General features: G+C 46.0%; 2 protein-coding genes and 1 long non-coding RNA gene across 7 annotated transcripts in view; 1 reads left to right on the top strand and 2 right to left on the bottom strand.

Moving 5' to 3' along the window:
- The window catches only part of RNPEPL1 (arginyl aminopeptidase like 1), a 35908-nt gene extending 30723 nt beyond the window's left edge, over positions 1-5185 (bottom strand). Inside the window, exon 1 of one of the 2 annotated variants that reach the window (XM_079977752.1) lies at positions 4037-5185. In XM_079977752.1, coding sequence (XP_079833878.1) covers positions 4037-5047 — 1011 coding nt within the window. In that variant the 5' untranslated portion in view covers positions 5048-5185. The remainder of the gene's footprint in view (positions 1-4036) is intronic. The other variant, XM_079977751.1, reaches the window with a different exon arrangement.
- A 559-nt stretch (positions 5186-5744) lies between these two features.
- Positions 5745-9194, top strand: LOC307217194. Its single transcript, XR_013839405.1, has 2 exons — positions 5745-6367; positions 7788-9194. It is a non-coding gene; the product is annotated as an uncharacterized lncRNA (long non-coding RNA).
- The window catches only part of ABCC5 (ATP binding cassette subfamily C member 5), a 49477-nt gene continuing 30956 nt past the window's right edge, over positions 7749-26269 (bottom strand). For all 4 annotated transcript variants that reach the window (XM_079977589.1, XM_079977591.1, XM_079977590.1 and 1 more), the window contains 12 exons: positions 25063-25209; positions 23524-23653; positions 22046-22199; positions 21803-21931; positions 21449-21635; positions 20224-20313; positions 18950-19139; positions 13620-13779; positions 12364-12442; positions 11332-11445; positions 9837-10001; positions 7749-9369 (listed from right to left, as the gene is read on the bottom strand). In XM_079977589.1, the coding sequence (XP_079833715.1) occupies positions 9268-9369; positions 9837-10001; positions 11332-11445; positions 12364-12442; positions 13620-13779; positions 18950-19139; positions 20224-20313; positions 21449-21635; positions 21803-21931; positions 22046-22199; positions 23524-23653; positions 25063-25209 (1647 nt within the window). In that variant the 3' untranslated portion in view covers positions 7749-9267. The remainder of the gene's footprint in view (positions 9370-9836; positions 10002-11331; positions 11446-12363; positions 12443-13619; positions 13780-18949; positions 19140-20223; positions 20314-21448; positions 21636-21802; positions 21932-22045; positions 22200-23523; positions 23654-25062; positions 25210-26269) is intronic.

Here is a 26269-nt window from a genome sequence, read left to right as displayed (position 1 = left end):
GCCTTGTTCACTTGGAAAGAACAGCAAGGGAGGAGTGCAGAGAAACAGAAGGAAATTAATCCAGAGCTGTGTCAACATTTCGAACGAAATGGCACAGAGGTCTCCAGCTGTCTTGACCATGGGCAACCTTCCAAGAGGCAGCACAGAGAAAAGGCCTTTCCAATGCCCTCTTTTTAGAACCTGGTGAACAAGCATGGCTTGTTCCATTGTCATGAAAAGCACACAACAGTAAAGATAAGTTCAATTGTCTGATTATCACAAAGAGAAAAAGATTTACGAGAAAAATACCAACCATTTGTGGATAGCTGCTCCTAAGTGGGTTAAAGCCCTATTTTCTCGACCTCACCTATCAAACAGGGTGAAGAGGGAATGGAAAGGCCCTGAGGATTTGAAATAAGGATGGGGAAATCTAAGTAAATACTATATTGTCCAGCAGTTGATTTCAAACAGATGGGAAGGAGCAAATAAATTCCAGCACAAAAAAGGATGATGGCCAAAGGCAACAGACTTTGTCATCCCAGGGAGGGGAGGGAACTGCCTCAAGAGTTAGCCTCAGCATTGTATAAGACCCAGTGCTTTGTTGTGGTGCACGATGCTATGGAGAGTGCTGGCCCTGTGCAACTAATCACCAAAGTATGTAAAAATAAAAAAGGGAATTATACAGTAGCTCTGCAACCCTCAAAGAGCCTTAGGCCACCCTACATCCACATGATCAGGAGATCTGTTCCCTTTGAGACACTCTAGAACTGTGTCCAGCCCCATGTTTTGTTTGCCACATTGCTCTCATGGCGGTATATGCAGAAATTAATAAGGAACAGGGAGTGCACACCCCAAATTAAGCTTTGGGGCATCATATACCACCCACCCACCTCCAGAAGAGTGGTATCTATGAAACACCAGAACACTGTGTCCACCTGGTGTAATTTCTGAGCAATTCACCAAAAAGTATACTAGATCGACATCGAGAACTGCCCGATATATGTGGAAATGAGTAAGAAACTGGGATTGTGCACACCACAAAACCAAGAGACTATCGCTTTCGGACTGCCCTAGCCTTATTTCCAACTCAACTCTTTCTTTTTGCAAAAGACACTGCTGGCCATGCTGCCCCATGCAAATCTTTGCAAATAAATATACAAGTAAGGAACTGGAGCTGCACAGCCCACAATAGGCTTGGGGCCACCACAAATCATACTTACCCAACCAGAAGCAGTGGCGTAGCGTGGGTTGTCAGCACCCGGGGCAAGGCAAGTAATTTGCGCCCCCTAACCCGTGGATTTGCGCCCCCTAACCCGTGGATTTGCGCCCCCTAACCCGTGGATTTGCGCCCCCTAACCCTAACCCCCAGATGTTGCGCCCGGTGCGGCCGGCCCCCCCTGCACCCCCCACGCTACGCCACTGACCAGAAGGCTGTCACCTTCAGGTTGCCCTAGCACTGCACCCAGCCCAGCAGTCAAGAGCATTGGGTCCACACTAATAATTGCCAATGCATGCAGAAATGACCCAGGAACTGGGGTTGTACATCTGGCACTAAGCTTTGGGGGTTGAATTAGAGGACCCTTCCAACTCTATAATTCTATGATATCAAGAAGACCATTTCATTTTGGTGGAAGGGACTACCAAGTGTGCTTCTCTTAGTTCCTTCTTCTTCTTTTTTATTGGCTATTATTTACATAGGAGCTGCCTGCCTGTTCGTCTCTTGTAGCAGATACGATGTTAGGGTGACTCAAAGGCAATAGTCTCTTGCTTGCAGAAGTGCATAACCCTAGCTCCCTATTTTCATATATGTTGGCCCAGCATGTGTGACGGTGTCTTGCACCAAAATGAAGCATTGCTGTGGCGATTCAAAAGCATCAGTCTCCTGGCTGTACCAGTGTGTGACCCCACATCTGTTGGGTCCACGCCCCCAGTTCTTTATCCATTTCCCCTTATATACTGATAATAAATGGAATGGAGGAAATACACTTCTCAATATCCTGAGCCAAATCAAAGCACTGGGTGGCTGCAGTGCTAGGAGTGTCTCACAGAAGAGCTGCAGGTATAAGACTTATTATGGTAGCCCAAAGCTTTGTTTGGAGTGCACAGCTCCAACACCTTATTTGCAAGTAGGATTACCATGTGTTAAAAAGCACTGCACAAAATCAATGGCTTGATAGAGAAGAATTATTGAGGGTCTTGAGGATCTAAAAGGGGAAAGTCACAGAGATATACAGCATACCCCAAAACTTATTTTGGGGTGCAGTGGAACGTAAGCCAATTGCTTACTGAAACTGCTCATCTCGCATCGTTGCAAATTGTCTTGGGGAACTGGCAACTAGTTACCAACGCCAGTCCTGTTTGCAGTCCAGCTTTTTTAAAGAATCCTTTAAATTCTGGTTTCATGAGTGTGCTGAAAATTCTGTGCAGGGAGATCTCTAAACCCTCCTCACACCATATCCAGGATTCTCTGGGGAGAGGGAATGGCCCTTATTCCAAATCTCAGTCTCCTTGACTTAACCGACACATAGCTGTTTTCTTGACAGAAGCCTTGTGATGGTAACCATCCGAGAGTGTCCTTGACAGCTGTTCCCCAATTCTGACTCTACCTTCTAGAAAGAATGTGGCAAGAATCAATCTCTGAACATCTTCTGGAAGTGATATAATATCCTATATAATAGAGAGGGCAGAGAAATAGGGAGCGGAGGCAACATCTTTTAGAAATGTTATTCCATGAAAATGTTTTGTTATGCATGCAAGTTATTACCAGACACCTGTTAAGTCTTTGGGGTGGGGGCAGTTGAGTTCATTACAAATGCCATGTTCATTGGAAAGGATAAGGCAGTGCTAGCAGCTGTCACAAGGTGACCTGTAACAGATCAAGAGCAAAGGATCGCTGGTTGGAGAGTGAAGGGAAGGGGAATTCAAGTGGATCCCTGCCCCCACCTGTCCCACATGCCTATTTGCAGAGGAGACTTTCCAATATCTTAAACCAGTTGCATATGGTATCCAAACTGGGAAACTGTGCATTAAGGGCTCGTTGGTCCTGGTTTGATATTCTGATTTGAAGGGAGCCTTCAGACCAGTTTTCCAGCTCAGATGTCCCAGGAAACTGTGATTAAGAAACAAGAAATCTCCAATAAAGTTGGGTGCACAAGAGGATGAGGGAAGCAGAGGGGAAAGGAGCAACTGAACTTTATTAATCATTTGTTGTTGGGTCAGCCCCATTACGTTTGATGCAGACCAATGTGGCATGACAGCTAACGCGATAGATTTGGAGGTAAACCTCAGAGAAGTCTTTCCACATATTTTTGCCTGCTACAAAACCCTTGCCTGTTGCGTAGGATGCTAGAATGCATTCTAGGAAACACTCACAGCTTCCACAAGGGTCCGGACAGTGGTGCTGGATCTCTTCAGGAGGGTATCCTCCTAAAATAAGAGGAAGAACCTTTATGGCTCTCCAAATTGTGTTGGCCTCCAACTCCCATCAGCCCCAACCAGAAGGCCAATGGCCAAGAATGGCAGAAGTCATAATCTAATTATATATGGTAGACCAGTTTCCTGTCCCTGCTCTGGAACATGCATCAATTGTTCCGGTTTTCTACATCTAACAGGTTTTCCCCATCTAATGGTCTAGCTCCAACTGTGGCAAAGTTCCCCACTTGAAATGTATTTAAATGCATTTATTTTTTATTCTTTTTAACAACTTGTTGCTCAAGTTATTTTTCTGCATCCCTTACTGTCAGTTTGCATTTCTTTTGCAATAATCTGCTTTCTTTTTCTTGTTCCCGTCACCTGGATGAGGCTTCAGTTTCCTTAAATGAAGCTGGCCTTTATAACTTCCTTGACTCTGTTGTTTAACCACGCTGGTATCCTCTTAGACCGTGCAGCATCTTCCGTACTCCAGCCGAGCTGCTGTCAAAGGGCAATCAGCTCCAGATCTGCACAGCCTCCATGACCATCACCCGCATTGCAAGTTATCCCCTAAAATGCCCCTACAAGCACCACCCACCCACCCCAAACACAATCTTTGGGGTTGCGCAGAGAAAGGGGCACTTACAGCGGGTGCATCAATGGTGGTGTAGCGGATGATGACCTGGAAGGGCTGGTGAGGCTCCAGGGAAGACGGTAAGGAGATGGTGAGGGCCGAACCGTAGTCCGTGAAGGGGTCCACGCTGAAGAAAAGTGGGCAAGGGGCCACCGAGGCCGGCGAGGGGTCGTCGGGGAAGGTGGGAATGGGTGGAGGGGGCACCCCAGGCACGAGAGGAAAGTCGGAAAAGGAGCACGAAAAGTGGTTGATGGGGCTGGCCGGGGCAGCGAGGGGAGAGTGGGGGGCAGCCGCTGCACCCCTCAGGGCACCCTCGGGGTCCGGCGAAGGGGTCCCAGGGGCAAGGGGGCAGTCTGGTGAAACCAGGAAGTCGGGGGGCCCTGCCACCGGGCAGCTGTGGTGGCAGCGGTGGGCGGCCAGGGGGTCTGCCGGGGGCCCGGGGCCCACCAGCTCGGGGGCCAGGGGCGGCCCCAAGGCCGAAAGTGCGCTGGGGGTGCTGAGCGGGCAGTGCGGGTGGGGGTCCGAGAGGGGCGTGGGAGAGGGGCAGCGGGTCAAGAGGCGCCCGGGGGCCGGGTCGCTCCTCTCCGGGCCGGACAGCTCCGAGGAAGAGGAGGAGGAGGAGGAGGAGGAAGAGGAGGCGGGGGCGGGGAGCCAGGCGGGGCACCTCGGGGCGCCATCCCCCCCGCCGCCGCCGCCCCGGCTCTCCGCGCTGCCCGGCGAGGCGGCGTCGGGGAAGACGAAGCCGCAGCGCCCGCCGCCGGCCGGGGAAGGCCGGAAGGCGACCGAGGCGACCCGCAAGGCCGGGTGCGCGTCCAGCACCAGGGTCTGCCGGCGGCTCTGGCTGCTGCCGCTGCTGCCGCTGCCGGTTCGGCGTCCCCGCCGGGCGCACAGCTCCAGCACCGAGCAGCCGGCCAAGGCGCGGGCGTCGGGCCGCAAGTGCAGCCCCAGGCGGAGGTGCCGGAGGCGGAAGAGCGAGGAGCTGGAGGCCGAGGCCACGTCCGGGGGGCTCTCCGAGGCCGCCATGGGCGGAGAGAGGCGGCCCAGGCGGCGGCTATGTGAAATCCATGGGCGGGAGGCGGCGGCGGCGGCGCGGCGGCGGCGGGAGGCTCGCGCAGGCCGCTCGGCAGCGCCAGGAAGAGGCTCGGCCCGGCCCGGCCTGGCCCTGCCCAGCGCCGGGGCCTGGCTGGCTGGCTGACGGACGGACGGGCTGACTGGCTGCCGGGCTCGGGTGCCGGGCCGTCGGCCGCCGGGAGGCGCCCGAGGGAAGCGGGAGGCGGCTCGGGGCCAGGAGGAGGCCGGCAGCGGCCAGCAGGGGGGAAGGGAGAGCGGCGGCGGCGGCGGCGGAGGAGGAGGAGCGGAGGCCGAGGCCGAGGCCTCGCCGTGTGGACGGTCACGGAGAGGATTCGGAGCGGAGTCGGGTCGACCCGGCAAAGGACCCTTCATATATATCCCCCAGGCTGATTATTTCGTTTTCTCATCTTTGGGTACTCGACACGTTGCACTGAAAAACAAAGCCAAGCAGAAGAGACTCTGCACATGCTCTAGGGCATTGTGTGTTGGCAGGGGGTTGCAAACACACACACAAGTACCAGTTACAGATAGGTAGCCGTGTTGGTCTGCCATAGTCAAAACAAAATAAAAAAATTCCTTCCAGTAGCACCTTAAAGAACAACTAGGTTAGTACTTGGTATGAGCTTTCGTGTGCATGCACACCTTAAGTTTGAAATCCAAAAAATAGGTTAAACACACTCTTTGGGCAGAGCAGATTTTCCCTTAGTACAGGGGTTCTCAAACTTTTTTCTCTGGGCAAGTGATGCAGGTGTATTTTTGTTTTGTAAACATGGGAGGAAATTCACACAGCTCTCCTGCCTTTCAGCTGATGGTGGTACTTGAGGTACTTAAGCCCTGAGCCTTTTAGGCAAATCATTTTGTCTACTGAATCAGCATGCCTGCTTGTTAATAAGTTTTGTTTCCTTTATCTAATCTCAGGATGCTACAAATCAGAGTGTGTTGCATCCAGATTAGACCTGAAATTACTGGTCCTGAATAAGTCATGGCCATTCATTTCAGTGGGTCCACACTGGGTAGGGCTAATATTAGATAGAAGCCAGTATAAAGATTTGTACCTACTAAAATCAAGAGCAAAACTGACCAAACATTCACAGAGCTGGGGGGGGGGGTTAAGTGTTCAATTACAATAATGAATCATCTAATACAGGAAACCAGCTTGAATGACTTTTTCCTTGTTTTTGTTTCGGGAGCCTATTATTTCAGTTGTCAAGAGATATTTGCCAAGAAGCAAGCTGGTGTTCTGCTAAAAGCAGTATTTATAAGAGCCCTGTGGTAAAAATTTCCCTGCGACAATTGGTTTAACACAGAGTGGGGGCAGGGATGCTTGTGTGCTGGATCAACCCCCTGGCCAAATTTCACCTAGTTCATGGCATCAAGTGCACACTCTTGTCTTGCCCTTTCCAGCCTTCCCCTTGGGAAAGTTGAGGTGGCGCAGGAGTGTTGGGTGCTGCTCAAAGGTGCCCAATAGCATATGCCCCCCCAACCACCTGGCAGGTGAGGAGGCAAAGAAAGCTATCATACCTTTGCCTCTCCTCAGCTCTGGATTGGAGGAGCCGATTCCCTAAATGGCTTGTGGCTGAGTAGACCCCACTTAACTCAGTGAACTCTACTCCAGACTAAACATGCATACAGCTGTTCCGACTTCCTTACTCCTGTGATAATTCGCTTTTTCAAACCATGCTGTCAACCAATTAGCATAGAAATAAAGCTTGATCCTTAACTGCAAGGGTACCTTCCATCCTTTCATGGAACAGATTATTATTTCTGCAGAGCCAACAGAAGCAACTGTCCTTACCATATACATTGATACCTCTGGTTACGAACTTAATTCATTCCGGAGGTCCATTCTTAACCTGAAACCGTTCTTAACCTGAGGTACCACTTTAGCTAATGGGACCTCTTGCTGCCACCGCCGTGCAATTTCTGTTCTCATCCTGGGGCAGAGCTCTTGGTTAGCGGAGTCAGAACCCAAGGTGTTTGTAACCCGAGGTAGCACTGTACAATGATGTTACTTACCCCTGTCCCAGCATTGCTTGCTTTAAAACTACAAATGCATTTGATTACATTTGTGACCCGCCTTTGCTTAAGGAGTTATGGGGTTCTCCCCTCCCCTCCCTTTTAGCCTCACAACCACCCTGTGAAGCAATTAGGCTGAGAGACAAGGGACTGGCCCACTCTCCCGATGAGCTGCATGGTGCAGTTTGGAGCAGCACGGAGTCCTTAAATCTCAGTCTCCCACTCCTAGAGTCAAATACTTTAGCCACAAAGACACACTGGCTCTTCCTTGCAGAAGGGATGTAGCTTTGTGTCCCCTTTACTGCTTAGCACTGCAGTTGGGATGCAGCCAGTGCTTCTGAAGAAAGAGCTTCAGCTTAATGTACTAGGGATGTTGATTTGTTCATGTAGCTGACACCCAGTGCTTCCCCCCCCCCAAAAAAATAGGTGCCAGTACTCACCATGAGGTTGTTAGAGTAAGTATCACACTTTTTAACAACAACAAAAAAGAGGTGCCTGTACTGCATATCCTTGAGTACCCCCTTTTTTTAAAAAAAAAACATTGCTGGCACCAAGTAGTAGCAGCAGGGCAAATTCCACGTACTTTATTGCTGGGAAGATATCCACCACGGTCCAAATAACAGAACGCACACAAGAGTTTTACAAAGCCCAAAATAGTTTTTATTCACTTTTTCAGATTTCTGTCTCAACAAGACAATTTGCAAACATGCTAAGGCTATAAAATGTCCAACTGGACCAAAGGAAAAAAAAGAGGAGGGGAAAAAAGACATGCAACGCTGACCAATTTTAAAATCACAGCTATTACAAGACTGACCATGCCCACCTGGGCTACTGGCCCCAGACAACAGGGATGGCGTACAGTAACCATGGTAACGTACCACACAGGACTCAGCACCTGAGGTAGGTCTCTTTACAGTAAGAAAATAAAATTTCCTACACCAGTGTTAAACCCTGATCAGCAGGAGCCTGCTAAAAATTGCAGTGGTGGTGGTGGGATACTTATAGTAACAAATATGCAGAAAATAAAAAGCTTGCACGCAGACAGAGTAGGGCAAAGAATTAATTGTTACAAACACCCAAGTATCTGAAAAGCTTCCCAAGTGAAGTATTAGCGTATTTAGATCACTAGATCTATAATTCAGCAGAGGCCACTTTGAAAACTTTTGCAGACAGCACCAGGGTATCAATCTGATGGTGGTTAATTGCTGTAGTTCATTAATGATGGATGGATGTGCTCAGCAAAGCAGAAGCAGTTTGCATTTCCTTTCTATAAAATATAAACCGAACTCTGCTGATAGAGAATGTGTATTCACATTCCCTTTATTGCACCAGAGCAAGTGGCAATGAGTTTTTCTTTAAAGGTATCTAATGCTAATGTGTGGTTCTTCCTCTCTTGCTAGTGACAAAGCTCATTTATGAATCTCACAAGAGACACAAAGAAACCTGACCCCCACTGCAGGCGTGTTATGGGAAACAGCTGCCACTACTTCCATGTGCCCTAGCAATGTGCCAAAGAGCTTGATGGGTCTGATGAAACCAAGCCACATCAACAGAACCCATCTCTCCTCTGTGAAGGACAGTGACAACAGGACACAGGAGGAGACAAGGACAAAAGCCCACTTCCATCCAGAGATCTGGGAAATTCCAGCGCTAAGAGAAAACAGACTGCAGAAGACGGAACAGGGTCTAACGCAGCCTGGAAAAAGCCAGGTTCCCAGTACCGTAAAACTGTACAAAAATGATAGAAAAGAATATGCACTGGTATTAACACAGCGCTCATTTTAATATAAAATAAACAGCTTACATTTCCACTGTAAATATAGGCTATGTACAGAATTCTGTATAGATATAGCTACATGTATAAAGCTTCAATATAGGCCTCTTGATAAATTTATAATCATGGCTCCCTGAGCCATTTTGTAGAGTGCATTTAATAGCAAAAAACTAGTAACAAGAATATGGAATAAATACCATAATAAAAACCATAAAGAACCCTCCTTACAGTACTTTTTAGAAAAGAACTGAATCGTGACCCACAATGCTAAAAATTAAAAGATGAAAAGGCAATAATCTGCTTGGAGAACATGAAGATAGAGGAGTTCCTGCCACAGGCAGAAACTGTTACCCTCCCGATTAAAGTGACATTGCCCTGAATTTTAGCCCTTGACAGCAATCTTATTTTCTGCAGCAGCAAACATGGCATAGAAGCGAGAGTTCTCATTGGACAGGAGAACCGATGGAGTATCAAATTCCATCACCTAAAACAAAAATTAAGGGGGAGACCATTAGAGATACATGGAATGTATACCATTAAACCTTTCATTTACCAAAAGGAGTAACATTGAATAACACGACAACATTAAAGCAGTCCAGCCTTCCTCAACCTAGTGCCCTCCATATGTTTTGACTATAGCACCCATCAGCCCCACACTGAAGCTTTCAAAAACAAGTTTTAAAGCACCCCAACAAAGAACCTGTTCAGATTTTCCTTAAAAGTCTCCAATGAAGAATATCAAACCACCTCTTTAAGCCAGTGTGTTTCATTGCTGAATAGCTCAGAGGTTTTAACATTTAAACCAGACCTGAGATCTCTCCTAATTATGTAAGCATTGCACAATTCTGTCCCGGGTTGAAGAGGGGCTCATTGCAACGGCTTGAGAACACTAGTTCTGTGTGATCTTCTGCGTAGGGGGCGGGGGGGGGGAAAGGTTCATTTCTTGCTCACCTGCCCTTGCATCAGAACCATGATCCGATCAGAGCCCAGAACCGTATGCAGGCGGTGAGCAATTGTCAGCATTGTGCAGTCTGCAAATGCCTCCCTGATAGTCTCCTGGATCAGCAAATCAGTCTCTGTGTCCATGGCAGCTGTTGCTTCATCCAAGATCAAGATCTGAATAGAAAGCGTAACATGAACGTTGTTAAAAATAGAGACATACACCTCTCTCAGTGCTCCCAAGAAGGACCAAAAATGTAACAAAACAAAACAAAGCCCTGACAGAAGCTGCCAAGAAAACCAAAGTGCAAGTAGGAAAGTAAGTACAAATAGACAAATAAGCGAAGAGAATAAAGTACTTTTCCTAGGTGAGGGAGGGAGACTAAACAGAGAGAGGAGTCACAGGGAGCTGCCTCTCATAGTGGGAATCCATAGACCTTAGTTGTTTGGAGTCCTCCTGCTCTGCCTCAGGGAACAGCCCACTATGAAAGGACTCAAAGGATCCCCTGGGTTCACCAGGTGTTCCTGAACTGCAACTCTCATCATCTCTGAACATTGAACACGTTAGCTGACGGGGAGTTGGAAGTCCAACAGCATAAAGAAGGCGCCATCTTGGTCACCCAACAGGGTCTTAACCCTAGGAGGCTGAATTCTGCTTTGCGCTGGCTCAACACAAAAAATAGTGCAAACTTGAAACACCACCTTAGCTGGGGGGAATAGGAGGAGGAAGCCTATTAGGCTGTTGGGATACATTGGACCCCTTCTATTACTTACTATGACTAGTATTTCACCTATGCATAAAAAGTTTCTGTTTGCTCCCTCTTCTGCTTTTCGTCCAGGTCCTTCTAATAGCCCATAAATGACTGCCTAATTGGTGGCTTGGATCTTTTCCCTAGGCACAAGGCACAGGCCTGTTTGCCCCCCCCCCCAAAAAAAAAAACATTACAGGATGTTCTCTCTGTACGTTCTTCTTCACTACAAAAAATTAAGTTGATATTGTGGGGCCCAGTGTACCACAATACATTTTGTGTCCAGCTAGGAGTCTGCTGGACCCCAACAGCAGATTGATACTGTCAGAATAAATGGTGGATAATGGTTAAAAAAAACGGGACTGCCAAAAACTTCAAACATATGCTGGCTTTTATTGTTTCCTTCTTTTTAAATCCAACATGTGCATGCAATGTGCATCACAGAAAATTGCCCTAGTAGCGTAACAGGAAAGGAGCTGAAACTGTATGCACTCTTCTGCCTGTGCAGATGAGGATAGACCAAGCAAGGAGGCAGAGAGTAAAATGCAGAAAGCTAAACAGGTTTCACTTTTGGGATCAGAGGATGAAGCCGACATGTGTGCTCTGAACAAAGACAGCATTCTGGAAAATTATCTACAGTAAAAGATGTGGTAGCCAGTTGACTATTGCTTTAATCCTGACATTGGAACAAGCTTTTCTTAGGGAAGAAGATAATATGCCAAATACATATGGTCTTTGTCTTCTACACACCAGCTCACCTTACAACGGCGCAGTAATGCCCTGGCAATACAAAGCAACTGCCTCTCCCCGACAGAGAAGTTCTCGCCATTTTCCATCACTTCGGATTCAAGTTTCATGGGCATCTGAGAAATCTGAACCAGAACAAGGGAATAGAGATGGATCAGTACTGTGGTCTGGCACTGTTGCAGCACAACAGTGTTTTCCAGGGGCACCAGAACCGGTTATGAGAAAAACGAAGTGTGTCACAAGAGTCCAAGCACCTCTCACGCAAGGAACACGACACACAGATCCAAGATTAAAAGTAAGCATTCTCCTCTGATTTTTAGAAACCTCCAGCGTGGACCACACCAGATTCACACAGTATCACCAAGGAAGAGCCCTACCTCAGTCAACAGTGTGCACAAGAATTCATCTGGCACGGTCCTTTATTAATTTATAACATCTGAATCACTTTTACTCAAAAGTGAGTAATGATCTCTGACCCTGTAAGTGCGCAGGTCAGCAGTGATCTTGGAAACCATGTACAAATTGTATGCATATGTGTGTCTTAGAAGCTGTTATCCAGATGGGTTATGCTGACCCCCATTATGTGCATCACTGCACATCTGTGCAAGTCTCCTTAATCCTTCCAATTTTCCAGTTGTTTATATGAGCCAGGCCTCACTCTAAAAAACAGAGCCAGTAAGGGTATGTGACCAGTTAACAAATGTGCTTAACTTCAAGCCAGATAATTTAATAAATTTATATAATTTGCACCTTATTAGCTTTCCCTGCCTTTTTTTTTCCTTTTACAAAAGAAGATAGAGGACTCGTTTCAGTCAATCCTATCCAATTGCTCTATACCTGAAGGAATGACCAAGGGTACCCAGATGGGTGGGGTATAAATAATAAATTTATGATGATGTTGATGATGATGATTGCTTGCTTGCTTGCTTGAAAAACTTTTTTTCTCATGCAAATGGGACACTGGCAACCATCTTACATGGCCAAGGTGCTGCACTTGGGCTGCTAAAGAACCCCCAACCCCTGTCACCAATCCCCTTACTTACACAGTCCTTCATGTGAGTCCTCTCCAAAGCATCCCAGATTTGCTCTTCACTGTACTGTGTGAAAGGATCCAAGTTATATCTAGAGGAGGGAAAGAGTGTAACAGGATACGATCACCAATTCTCTTCTCGAAAGGCATGCAAGCACCCACCAAGACACAAGCACCATGTAAATCAGGCCATCTTCAAAAGACAACCTCAAGGAAGCCAAAATCAAAGATGAATTGCTCCAAACCTGCCACTTTGCCCAACGCTCAAATGCCATACTAAGCGGACATGTTTTTGTGACTTTCTGCAGCCAGCACCACAGGCTTAGAAGTCTGTAAGACTGAATCATCTTTGTTCACGCAGGTTAGATAAAACTAGGGCACGCTCCCAAAAACAAGTGTCTAGAGCAGAGGTGGCGAACCTATATTGGCCTGAAGGCCAACCCTCCAGGGGCTGTAGAACTAGAATTAGAAGGGACCCTGGGGGGTCAATCAAGTCCAATCCCTGCAATGCGGGAATACTGTCCTCAGCCGTCCCTGGGTGGGCTCAAACCACCAACCTTCTGGTTAACAGCCTGACACACTGACCCATTGTGCCACAGAGGACAATTGTGGGTGTGGCCACCATATACAGTTACACACAGAGAGCCACGCAACCCTCCCTCCTCGGTTGAAAAACACAGATTAACTGTGGAGTGGGACTTATCAACTGGGTGACACGGAAGAGGGGAAATCTGCATCCCTCATAAGAATGCTGGGCTCTGCCCAACCCACTGCTGGGTCTACGGTATTATTATCATCAGCTCCCACTCCCCAAATCAGTAATACCTGAGGGTGGGGTGGGGGAGAAGCCCTTGACCTGGGGGTTAGTCGCAATGGCAACCATTTATCACAGAATACTTAAACCAACTTTTCCCAACCTGGTGTCCTCTGGCTGCTGCCGGACTACAGCTCCCATCATTCCTGACCATGAGCTGCATGGGGCTGATGGGATTTTGGAGTCCAACAACATCAAGAAGGCAACACGTTGAGGAAGATCGAGTCAATATTTAAGCAGCACTAAGATACTTAATTCAATTCCCTTTTGCCTTAGAAAAGGAACAAAATGGGGACAGTGGAAGTAGACAGCAGCAATGAATCACTACTCCATGTCCCAGGGCAATGGAACTCCCTTTTCTATTGTGGCTAAGGCAATTTCACTTGAAGGGTGGCAGGTGAGGGAGAGGAAGATGCAAGCTCTTTTCTACCTCTTTGGCTATGGGTGAAACTAACCTCACGGTACCACTGAACAACACAGGCTCTTGAGGAATTATGGACAGCTTGCTCCGGAGATCTGCTAGGCCAATGTCACTGATTTTCACTCCATCAATTTTAATGCAGCCTCCTGACAGTTCAACCAAGCGGAAGAGAGCCATTCCTAGAGAGGACTTCCCTGGGGTGGAAAAGCAGGGAGGAATTAAGGCTTAACTGGTGACTTCTGTAACACACAGTCATGGTCCAAGTCCAGACAACAGGCAGAAGCAAATACATTAAAAACTCACTCCATGAATGGTTAAAATTAGAGATGCCATGTCAGCCTTTTAGCAGCCAAAAGTTACTTTTTAAAATTTGCCTAATATATTTAGATTCCACCTTTCAAGCAGTTCACAGCTTAACATCATGGCTTATAATTCAATAGACATAATATAAAAGTGAAATGGGACAAGGAGAGGAGAATAATAAAATGCAGGTTCTATAGCTACCTCGGACTGCAATTCTGAGAGTGAAGGAGCCAAAAGACTATAATAAAAACAACTCTGACCAGAGAAAAAAGCCATATTCCTGGGAGGAACCCAGTAGACACTCAATTTATTTATACAGTGGTACATTGAGTTACATACTTAATCCGTTCCAGAGGTCCATTCGCAAGAATAACCCGCTCGTAACATGAGGCACGCTTTCTCTAATGGCATCTCCTGCTGCTGCAGCACCACTGGAGTGGGACTTCCGCTCGCATCCCGGGGCAAAGGTTGCAACAAGAGGCATCTACTTCTGGGTTAGCAGAGCATATAACCCACAGCATTCGTAAGGGGGACGGTATGTAACACGAGGTACCACTGCATTTATTTATAAAAAAGTATTTCTATACTGCTATATCTTAATATATACCCAAGTCATTTAAAACAATACAAACATACAAAAAAGCATTAGAAAGACAAAAAGAAACATCAGCAAACCATTTTGGAAGGATGTGTTCTTTACTGCCTGCATAGGCCTGGCAGAAATGAAAGGTTTTCAAAAGACGTTTCGAAGTTGGCACAGAAGGTGCCTGCGGAATCTCTCCTGGCAGAGCATTCCGCAGGATTGGGCCAACGGGACTAAATGAAGCCAAACCATCAAGTTTTATTGTAGTGGGTGTGTCAATTGTGCAGGTGCATATAGTTGCCAATGTGCAGGGTGTTCTTCTTCAGAAATAACAAGTGCCAGACACATAAGCCACTAGGTGGCTCCAGTCAGCTTTCATTGGTACTGATGGCAGCACTTTCACAGAGATACATGGGGCTGGATTTTGTCAGAATTCAGGGCCGGTCAGAGGTATGTGCCTATCTCTACAGGCACCGGCTGAATTCTTTCGACCTCCCTCCGGCGACTCCCGGCAGGCAAAACACACGAGGTCCGTTCCGGCGATTTTCCTCAGGCTGTGAGAAAAACACACCAACTGCTTCTCTTCCTCCCTGCTCTCCAGCATATCCCCAGGGAGGGGAATCAGACACAGACAGAAATGTATCTACATGTTTTATTCCTGTCTTCAGCAGTCATATAGAGAAAACATGTCTGCTCTGTTCAACAAACAGAGAGAAACTCCAAACTCAACCCATGTACATCCTGTACAGGTCATATGACACACACACTGAGCTAACATCCGGTGCTCAGTACAGAATGGACTGCCCTTTTGTTTCCATGGCAACAGTCACATACTTCCTGTCTGGCTTTGCAGCCACAAGCAGCTGACTTGGCTGCTGAAGCCTTTGCTTGCTGCAGCATTGCTGCTTTAGAATAACATACTCCCCCTAAAGTATCAATGCGTGCTGCGAGCAAAGCGTCATCCAGAGAAGAAAACAAACAGTTGTTATACTTATAACACTCCCCTGTTGTTTCAGTTCCACCCTTGGAACTACCCGCCACTGGTTTTACCAATGTACCTCTCTGGTTGTGTGACTTCCAAGGAATGAGTGCTTCTGCATTACCTTGGTTAGCAACTCTCTGTTGTGCCTTTGTCTCTGACTCAGACACAGCTTCAATTTGTCCTTGGTCGTTTACAACAGCAACACATGCAATAGCTAGGTTTGCAAACTCCTTTGAATACCTCTTGGGTGGTACACCCTTCGTTGCTCTTTCAGACCTACGTAAGAGGTGCTGCTCTTCTCTGCTTTCTGGTTCAGCCTCTGAACTCTCTGGAGAACCAGTACTAAGCTTAATCAGTGGTTCATCCTCCTCTTCTGAGGGTCTAGTCATTATGTGAGATTTCCTCTCAATGACTGTGACAACTGAGCTGTCTGAGCTATCGCTGTCATCATCAGTACTACTGAACTCAATAAGATCAAACTCATCATCATCATCATCAGAATCATCATCATCACCTGTGGGAAATGTGTGAACAATCACTCTCTCCTGTTCAGGAGCACTCTCTAGAAATTTTGTGAGAACCACCTTACCAGATTCAGACAAAATTACTCTGTAGAGACCCTTTTCATAACCCACAAAAATGCCTCTGGCATTCTTTACTCCACCCGGAGCTTCTGTTCTCACATGAGACCCAAAAACCTTGAAATGGGCAACAGAAGGTTTTCTGTGGAACAGTTTCTCAAAAGGAGAACATCCTAGGTCTTTTGAAACCTTTCTCAACCACGTGTAACAAAAAGACATTAGTGACTCAGCCCAGTACTCAAGTGGCAGATGTGAACTAAGCAATTGCGCTTCCATTCCCTTTTGCAATTCTTTGTTCACCCTAATACAGACACATCTGTTCCAAGCTTCTTCGGAAGCTGCAATTTTGTGTCTTATCCCTTTCTTCTTCAGGAACCTCTGGAAATCCTGTAAGAGAAAAATTGGCTTCTCATCTGTGCAAAGACAATCTATGTCAGCATCATGCATATTTTTAACTTTGTCACAAAACTCTTTAAACCTTTCTAAGGCTTCTTTCGGTCTCTCCAAAAGATAAATCCAGACAAAACCTGTGAAAGAATCAACACATATTAGGTAATACTTTGCATTGCCTCTAGATGGTGCTAAAGGACCAATCACATCAGCATACACCCGCTGAAATGCCTTGTCGACCCTCGAGGTGACCTGCTTGGCGTTCTTCTCAGCTACACCTGCAAAAGAAATCATGTTAGAATCACAAGAATTACATTCCATGTAATCACTTTGATCAAAAGTCAACAAATACAGTCCATCTTTCTCTTTGGCAGAAAGATACAACTCTCCATCTTTGTAGATCTCGCAGTGTTGATCATCATAGGACAGTTTTAGTCCCTTCTTGGCAATCTGCGAAACGCTGAGCAGATTGTACTTCAACTCTGGAACCAAATAAACATTGTTTATAGTCAAGTTCAGACTTTTAAGATACACAGTCCCAATTCCGGTGGCTTCCAGTTCTTGACCGTTGGCTTGTTGTACAACGAAGCTTTGCTTCTTAAACGACGAAAACAAATCCCTGCGATGGGTCATGTGAACCGTCGCTCCCGTGTCTAAAATGAAGGAATTCCCCACTTGTGGTGTGGCTTTTAGGGACATCAAAGCCTTTGCAGGCTTCGCCTGTGACTTGGCATGACTTCTGCCTGACGCCTCAGACTTCGTGGAGCTTCCCTTGGCTCCTTTGTTCTGACGTGGCTTCCTGCAGTTCCGCTGAAGACGCCCAGTCTGTCCACAATTGTGGCATCGGACAACGTTCAAAGCTACGGCGTCTCCTCCAGTAGCTACAGCAGTGGGGGTGTTAGAACTCCGTTCTTCCCTCCCCCTGTCCTTGACTTCCAGGGCGGCAAGTCTGTCATGTTCGTTCAGGACCACGGCAAAGACCCTGTCCGACGTTAGATCTTGCGCTGGGAGAGACCCCAGCTGACTGGCAACGGTTTTGTAAGTCCGATTCAGGCTGTTTATCACCATGAAGCAAAACACTTCCTCCTGCAGACGGAAATTGCGTTCCACCATCTGCTGACGCAGAAATTTCATTTCCGTCAGGTGCGCTTGAACATCTCCATCAGGCGCAAGCCTCAGGTTAGTCAGCTTTTCAAAATACAGCAACGCTGAAGAACCTGCATCTCTCTGATGTGTCCTTCTCAGCGTGTCCCAAACATCTTTCGCGTGTTCTAAACTTTGTATATGAATAAGCTGAGAGTCTGACACGCACAGAATTATAGCAGTTCTGGCCTTCATATCCTGTGACTCCCAAACAGGCGTTGGTGCTGCAGGGATGGGGTTCTCAATCACCCCAAACAGTCTCTGATTCTGCAGCAAGGCCTTCATCTTAATAGACCAAGATGCATAATTGTCACTGGTCAAAAGGGGTGGAGAAGGCAGGCCTTCCCCCTTCTTGGCATCCATTTTGAGTCCTTGCATTGACTCTCAAACACAAGCCTCTAAAATCCAATAGCTGGCTTGTTTACACTCTGTGCACCTGGCAGCTATAACACTGGCCGCTTGGAAAGTCCCTTTCCAACAGTTCCTTTGCAAGGCCTAGTCAAAACACGACTTCCAGCCCTTATCTTGAAACTGGCCTGCGTTGCTAAGCAACCACATTCCTTTCCTTGGACAGGAAAAACCACAGGAATGTTTGGAATGCAGACTCTTCTCTCTCGGAGCTGTTTTTCCCAAACGTTGCTCCCATGAAGCAGAGAATTAATCCATCTGCATTCACACTCTTAAGCCCGAAAATCTCATACCTGGGCTCCGTAGCTTGGCTTTCAGCTTCTTCTGGTCAGCTTCTGGCTGCAGAGAATCAGCTTCCATCTCAGACTTCCATGGAGAGGGATGAATACAGTCTCCTTGATGCAGACTCCCATGGATCGTAGCAACCGTCAACTGCTACCAATGTCAGAATTCAGGGCCGGTCAGAGGTATGTGCCTATCTCTACAGGCACCGGCTGAATTCTTTCGACCTCCCTCCGGCGACTCCCGGCAGGCAAAACACACGAGGTCCGTTCCGGCGATTTTCCTCAGGCTGTGAGAAAAACACACCAACTGCTTCTCTTCCTCCCTGCTCTCCAGCATATCCCCAGGGAGGGGAATCAGACACAGACAGAAATGTATCTACATGTTTTATTCCTGTCTTCAGCAGTCATATAGAGAAAACATGTCTGCTCTGTTCAACAAACAGAGAGAAACTCCAAACTCAACCCATGTACATCCTGTACAGGTCATATGACACACACACTGAGCTAACATCCGGTGCTCAGTACAGAATGGACTGCCCTTTTGTTTCCATGGCAACAGTCACATACTTCCTGTCTGGCTTTGCAGCCACAAGCAGCTGACTTGGCTGCTGAAGCCTTTGCTTGCTGCAGCATTGCTGCTTTAGAATAACAGATTTAGCTTCCTGGAGTGTTGCCTAGATATGTCCTTACCTGACCCTGTCCTTCCCACAATGCCAATCTTTTCCTTGGGTTTGATGGTGAAGGACACTTTCTTGAGGACAAGCGGCAAGTTCTCCCGATACCGCATTTCTGCATTTTCGAAGATGACTTCTCCTTCCTGGGGCCAGTCTGGAGGGGGAGCCTTGTTCTTAATCCGAGCTGGAGCCTCCAGAGAAAGAGTCTTAGAAAGTTGCAGAGGTTAAAAAAAAAAGAGGTCAGGTGTCAGCTGAGAACAGTGGCCCCAGGAATATGTTCTCATAAGAGACTACAGCTGGTAACTGACTCTTCAACACAAGCAAGATTCAACAGAAACTGACACATCATGCATGGGAGAGATGGGGCAGCTCCTGACCTCAAAGCATTTTTACTGAGATCAAGGCACTCTTTCCCTCAAATCTTCGGTCATGGAAGGAAAATACCCCATGATGATGGGACAGCTCCTCTTACATCCAATTTGGGAACAAAAGTGTCAGAAGCTTCTGGAGCAAAGAGCTGTCTCAGTTACAGCTATTGCCCAAGGTATTGGTTTCTCAGAGAATTCTCTCTCACGCCTCCTCATTGCATAAGCTAGATGGATTATGACTACATAAACTTTTGGGGATAAATATTGGCAACGCGGGAAATAAATCTAGGACACAGAGGTGACCTTCTGTCAAACTCTTTTCTCAGCTCTCTGTTGAGTATTGCTGCTGTACTACCAAATTTTATTTTTGAGAGCAGATTCAGCTTTGACAGCCCCCAAAACTGAGGGGGTGCCTCCTCCCAGTGGAGATTTCAGACACTTCCTGAAACGGATGGGAAAAGTCACCATCACAAGATCTCATTCCCTTCACGAACAGAAGGAACCTCACAACTCAGAACATTCCTTCTTTCTATATTTTGACAAGTGTTCTTCCTGGAGTTCAGTTGCCAATATTGTACGAGAGTTACTCTGTGCCAACACAGTGCAAAGTAAAGTGACTTCATTTAAATAACAATCCTCCACATTTTTATGATCATGCCACCCACAAGGTTAAGCTCATGTCACAACGTGTCAAATTAAGCCAATTTTTAAAATATGTTTTTCATTAATGCTTCTTAATGAAATTTCCTAAAAGAAATGAAAATTAATGCAGTCAAATGATACAGAATAAATCAAGACAAAGTGTTATATGCATACATGTAAAAATTAAGCCAGTATAGAGCACAGTTAAATGGCTGGAGGGACTTTTATATAGAGAGGTCATCTAAGACCAGTAAAAGCAATAGAAAAATATTTTGAGTACCTTGATATAGTGGTCAATCCTCTCCACTGAGGTGAAGCGGGCCTCTGTCTCTGAAGCTAGCCTGACTGTGAACTGGAATAACCCTGTGAGCTGATGACAAAACAGACAAGGATGTTATCTTTAAAAAATAAATAAATGCATTTTAAAAGAGAATGCTTCTAAGGACTGGTGATAAACATTTTAGATTAATCTGAGTAGTGATATGCAAGGAACCAATATGGAATCTGAACTATTGCCAGAACAGTAGAAGAACAACATGAGAATTATAAAAGGCTCTTAGATTTAACCTAAAGAAAGTGATTTGAAACCTCAAAGATAGCAATTTCATTCTAGATTCCTACTCTTTCCTCCTGTTGTCCTATTAATCTGTAGGTAATAAGAGTCTGTGTTGGTAGCCTATTGAATTAATTGACCACAAAGGTGTGTTTTCTATCCAAATCTAATGGTATTTTAAAATGAAAAACACTATAATGAAAAACACTATTTACTTTTAAAAATTAAAAACAGCTTCTGAACACAGACTAGTGGTTATGATTTCTCATCTTCATTTGAATGAATTTAGCTTTCCAAGTAAACATCAAACATTAATGATTTCCTTATACTGGGCTGCCTTCAGATGTCTTCTAAAAGTTGCAGTGTTATTTATCTCCTTGACATCTGACAGGACAGTATTCCACAGGGCTGGTGCCACCACCACGAAGGCCCTCTGTTTGGTTCCCTGTAACTTCACTTCTTACAGTGAGGGAACCACCAGAAGTCCCTCGGAACTGGACCTCAGTGTCTGGGCTGAATGATAGGGGTGGAGACCCCCCTTCAGGTATACTGGGCCGAGGTCGTTTAGGGCTTTAAAGGTCAGCACCAACGCTTTGAATTGTGCTTGGAAACATACTGGGAGCCAACGTAGACCGGTGTTATATGGTCCCGGTGGCCGCTCCCAGTCATCAGTCTTGCAGCCGAATTCTGAATTAATTGTGGTTTCTGAGTCACCCTTAACATAAATGCAAAAAAAGAAAAAAAGCTCCATGGTATTATGTAATATCAGCAATCCAGCCAATGTCTGTGGGCTCAGACAGAGAGGCAAAGCAGGGTGGCCAGTTTTTAGCTTTTATTATAGATATGGTCAAACAATATATTTTTACTACTGCACAAGAATGGCGTTTCTACTTACACCTGGAGTTCAAAGATTCAAATGCAATTTTGAAAACTTCAGAAGGGACGCCATTACCTGAACAGCATAGGAGATGGCCAGCCCAGCATAGGCAGGCGAGATCTGGCCGTGCATGAGAACAATCATTAGGCCAGTGGTCGTAATGAGGGCAATGCTGACAATATCCAGTCTGACAGCGAGCCAGCGCATTGCACAGCTGAACAAGTAGAAGGGTGACTGATTGTCATCCAGCAGTTCTTGATATCTAAAAGGAAAATGATGAGAAATATTAGTAGGATTCTAGGTAGCTTACCTTTGTTTTAAATGCAGAGAAATTTCACCAAAAATTGACTGCAGTCAAATGACAGCAGTCAGTATATATAGAGTCCAGTAACGTGCAAATACTGTGTTTCAGAGACGTAGAGCAATAACCTGCGCAGAAACTCCTGCCCTTTATTGTAGGCATGGATTGTAGAGAGGCCTTGAATGCTTGATGTGATGTGTGAGAGGAACGGGGACTGTGTAATGTTGTCCAGACGCTTCAGCTCCCGAATGAAGACTCTGCAGAAAGAAAAGAATCAATTGGAAGGGCGAGATATCTGGCCCTGCAAACTACTTGTGTCACCTGTCTGGGGGAACATGACTGCAGAATCCCTCAACAACGGTTGCGTTTACCTCGATACAACATGCAGCACTATAAAAAGGACGACAAGGGGCCCAACTGCCATCAGGAACCATGGAAAGACACCAGAGATCACTCCCACACAGAAGAACACCAGGATGACGTTCTGTATGAACATTTCCGCTTGAAATGGCAGGCGAACATCAACTGGAAAAAAATAGACGGAGATGGCAGTCTTCACATAGGAGACTGAACACAAAAAGAGTTCTGATCTGGTAAAAGCTCTCCTTCAGAAATTCAGGTCTCACTTCTACCCAGGAAACAGAAACTTACCACCATATTCTTCCAGCCCAGGCCATATCTATCCAGAACTCTAATTCTGGCTGTCACCATATCTACAACTTGGCTGTCACCATATCTACAACTTGGCTGTCACCATATCTACAACCAGGCTTGTTCAGCTACAGAAATACCAACCTGCCACTTTAGGAAAAACCCTGACCCACAATTTCATTTGGAGCCATGCTCTCCCCTTTCATCTATATGCATTTGGAAAAAAAACGTTGCTATATATATGGAATATATGGAAAATAACTGTTTACAGCTGAAAACGCTGGCAGCATTAAGATAAATTCAATAGAGTAAAAAAAAAAATCGATGGATGTAAAAGTGGAAAACTGATTTGAATGGTTATAGTTACAGGTAGGTAGCCGTGTTGGTCTGCCATAGTCAAAACAAAATAAAATAAAAAAAAATCCTTCCAGTAGCACCTTAAAGACCAACTAAGTTAGTTCTAGGTATGAGCTTTCGTGTGCATGCACACTGTATCTGAAGAAGTGTGCATGCACACGAAAGCTCATACCTAGAACTAACTTAGTTGGTCTTTAAGGTGCTACTGGAAGGATTTTTTTTTCTTTTATTTTGTTTTGAATGGTTATAGTAAAATATGCAGGGATGTATATGCAAAATGAACCATGGAAAGAGAAGAAGGGAAGTCACTGGATATTTTAACGTTTGTAACATGTTTATTTGGAATTGCAAAATTGAAAATTTAATAAAAAAAAATTTTTTAAACCTCACTAGTTTTCATACTAGAAAAAGTCAGTAAGGACTTTCCCTGGGCTGCTTTGGGAGGCAGAGAGTGGGGTCTAAATTTGATAAATAAATAAAAGAAATTACTCTGCCCCACCAGTCATAGATACGTTTCATATTTTACATGCATTTTTTAAAGTTTCCATAACATCTGGAGGGGGGGATGTTTCAACATACTAAGAAAAAGCATGTGGTACAGTCTTATTGGAACCATGCCACTTCAAATTGGCAGTTATTCTTGTATATTTATTTTCCACATGGGTATGGGTTACATGCTTGAATGTCAGACATTTTTTTTAAAAAAAAAGAATCTACACATAGAAAGCTTGCCACCAGAAGAGGTAGCCCTGGAAGAAACACATCCTTTCCACAGTTACGAGTTTGTCCGAACAGGTCACTTACAGAGACCAAGTATAGGTCATTAACAGAGACCAATTACCTTCATCCATGTCTTTGGAGAACCTATTAAGAATTCGCCCTGCAGGAGTTGTATCAAAAAATTTCATAGGGCTGCGAAGAATCCGTCGGAAGAGCTCATCATGGAGCCTGGAGGAGGCTCGCAATGTCCCCTGCAATGAAAATAAAGGAAGTTTATGGAATTAGACAAAAATAGGACTTGCCGATCGAAAGGTCGGCGGTTCGAATCCCTGCGGCGGGGTGCGCTCCCGCTGCTCGGTCCCAGCGCCTGCCAACCTAGCAGTTCGAAAGCACCTCTGGGTGCAAGTAGATAAATAGGGACCGCTTACCAGCGGGAAGGTAAACGGCGTTTCCGTGTGCGGCTCTGGCTCGCCAGAGCAGCGATGTCACGCTGGCCACGTGACCCGGAAGTGTCTCCGGACAGCGCTGGCCCCTGGCCTCTTAAGTGAGATGGGCGCACAACCCCAGAGTCTGTCAAGACTGGCCCGTACGGGCAGGGGTACCTTTACCTTTACCTTTATCTGGTATATGCACTTAAAACTAGGCTGAAGAACCTACAGCTCTTCAGATGTGGATGAACTCCCAGCATCCCTTACCTGCCTGGGGCTCATGGGAGTTGGTCCAACAACATCTGGAAGGACAGATTCCCATCCCTGGCTGGCAGGCTTCAAAATGGAGATTCACAGAACATCTCTCAATATCTTTCCCACCAGCTCCTTTCAAAGGAAGCAGCTAGGCTATTGCAACCACAAGGAAGCATCCCTCCTTTCCTTCCTCACAATGCAAGAAGCGAAGCTTCCAAAAGAAAAAGCAGACTGTGCAGAGAGCCCTGGGAATGCTTTCTAATTGATATCTGGGATGATTCAAACTAGGGTGGTGGCAGCTGGACAGAGGGGGAGAGGGAGGCTCTTCAGTCCATGGGTAAGCCAAACAGGGTTCTCATTTGGCTTGCAAGTCTATTTCCCCCAAGTCACCTGCTCCACACCTGACATTGTATGCAAAATCAGGTGCAGATGCAGCTGAAAATGAACAACTGGGAACCTTAAAGGATGCATCCAATGTTTCCTTGGAAAGTGGGGCTTGTATTCAGTACTCTTTAAATCTTCCACCAAATGTCAACCTTGCTGGGACTGCTTGCTGCACTTAAGAGCAGCTCCCGAGCACAGGCAATCCTGGACAAAGTCAGGCTGGCAGTTGGTGCAGATTAATGGTGGCTACAAACCCTGCTGGAATCCCCTCGGCTCAGGAACTCCAGAGTGGAATGAAACCCAGCCGAAAGCAGATTTGGCAGCCCAGCACCAATCAGCTGTGGCTGCAAATCCCATTTTCAGCAGGGATCTCCATTTGTAGCCCAGTATGAGTGTGCTTCCAATTCTTTCCCTTGAATCTGAGTCACCTGACACATCACGGGTTGACAGGCAGGTACCAAAAGGAAATGAAGGAATATTCCTCTGCGATACGACACCAAGCTGGCTCACCTCAGTAAACCTGGCCATTGGGCTCTGCTGCACAAAACGAAAAAAGAAGCCATTCTGTTCCTGCCTCTGAGACATACACATACCTTGACAAAGACGACGCCACGCACAACCTTCAGAATCAGCATGATACCCATTGAGAGCGCATAGATGCCAGCGTAGTAATGCATATGTGGGTTGTCCTTCATACTGCTGCTCACAACCGTTTCATTTCCCAACATGAGAGTAGTGTTCTATTAAAAATCAAGAACATACACAGTATATAGATCTGCCCTGTTTCACAGTCAGTTGACCAAACTTTGTATTAGCCTTGACTTTCTATATTTCTACGAATGAAACTCTGCTGGTGGAATTTTTAGAGTCCTTCTGGAAGTCTAGGATAATACGGCTAAATATGCACTTTAACGTCACAGCAATTATTTAATTAAACCATCAAATCAGGCTCACAAGTTTGTTCTTGCAACAATATAAGGCCCCGTTCCCTCTGAGATGAAGTTACTTTGGCTGACAATTATCTTGGAAAAAAACTTTCCCTTGTATACATTATTGCACTTACAGATCTGTCATTCTCCATTCTTTATCCTAGCTCTTTCTAGATACTGGACCAACAGACGCTGTCTCTCAGCCACCTGGTTCTGCTCCAGTATCAAAGCCTCCCTAGAAATAGTTATTAACAATTTTGATTACTAGCTCTCTAAGCTCATTTTGCATATGATTGCTATAAGCTTTAACTACCCCGTCTCCCAAAGAGCTTACTTTCTTCTTGTTGTAAATTTCAACAACCTACAAGGCCATGTGGGTATAATAATATTGACCTACCCTACAAGAGTTAAGTACAATCAAACCTCGGCTCCCGAACACCTCTATTTTGGAACGTTTTGGCTCTCAAACACCAAAAACCCAGAAGTAAATGCTCCAGTTTTAGAACATTTTTTGGAAGCCGATTGTCCGGCGCAGCTTCCACTTGAGTGAAGGAAGCTCTTGCAACCAATTGGAAGCCGCACTTCAGTTGTGAAACATTTCGGAAGCTGAACGGGATTATGGAACAGATTACATTCAACAACCGAGGTATGACTGTACTGCAACAAGACGATGTATGTAAAGCACTCAGAATGTCTGGAAACACTTTATAAACGACAGGTATTTGTGATCCACTGACTGACAGGATGGTGTTTTAGCAAAGCTGCTGTCTGGCTGGTTCTCACCCTTGTTATGGGAGAATTTGCAGGTGGGCCTGTAGTTCTGTGGGAGAGCACATGCTGCCTTGCAGGATCTAGCCTGGCATTTACAGCT

Source organism: Podarcis cretensis (assembly GCF_951804945.1).
Source record: "Podarcis cretensis genome assembly, chromosome: 5".
Lineage (NCBI taxonomy): Eukaryota > Metazoa > Chordata > Lepidosauria > Squamata > Lacertidae > Podarcis > Podarcis cretensis.
The sequence above is the reverse complement of the archived record's forward strand: the minus strand, read 5'-3'. Positions and strand labels throughout refer to the sequence as shown.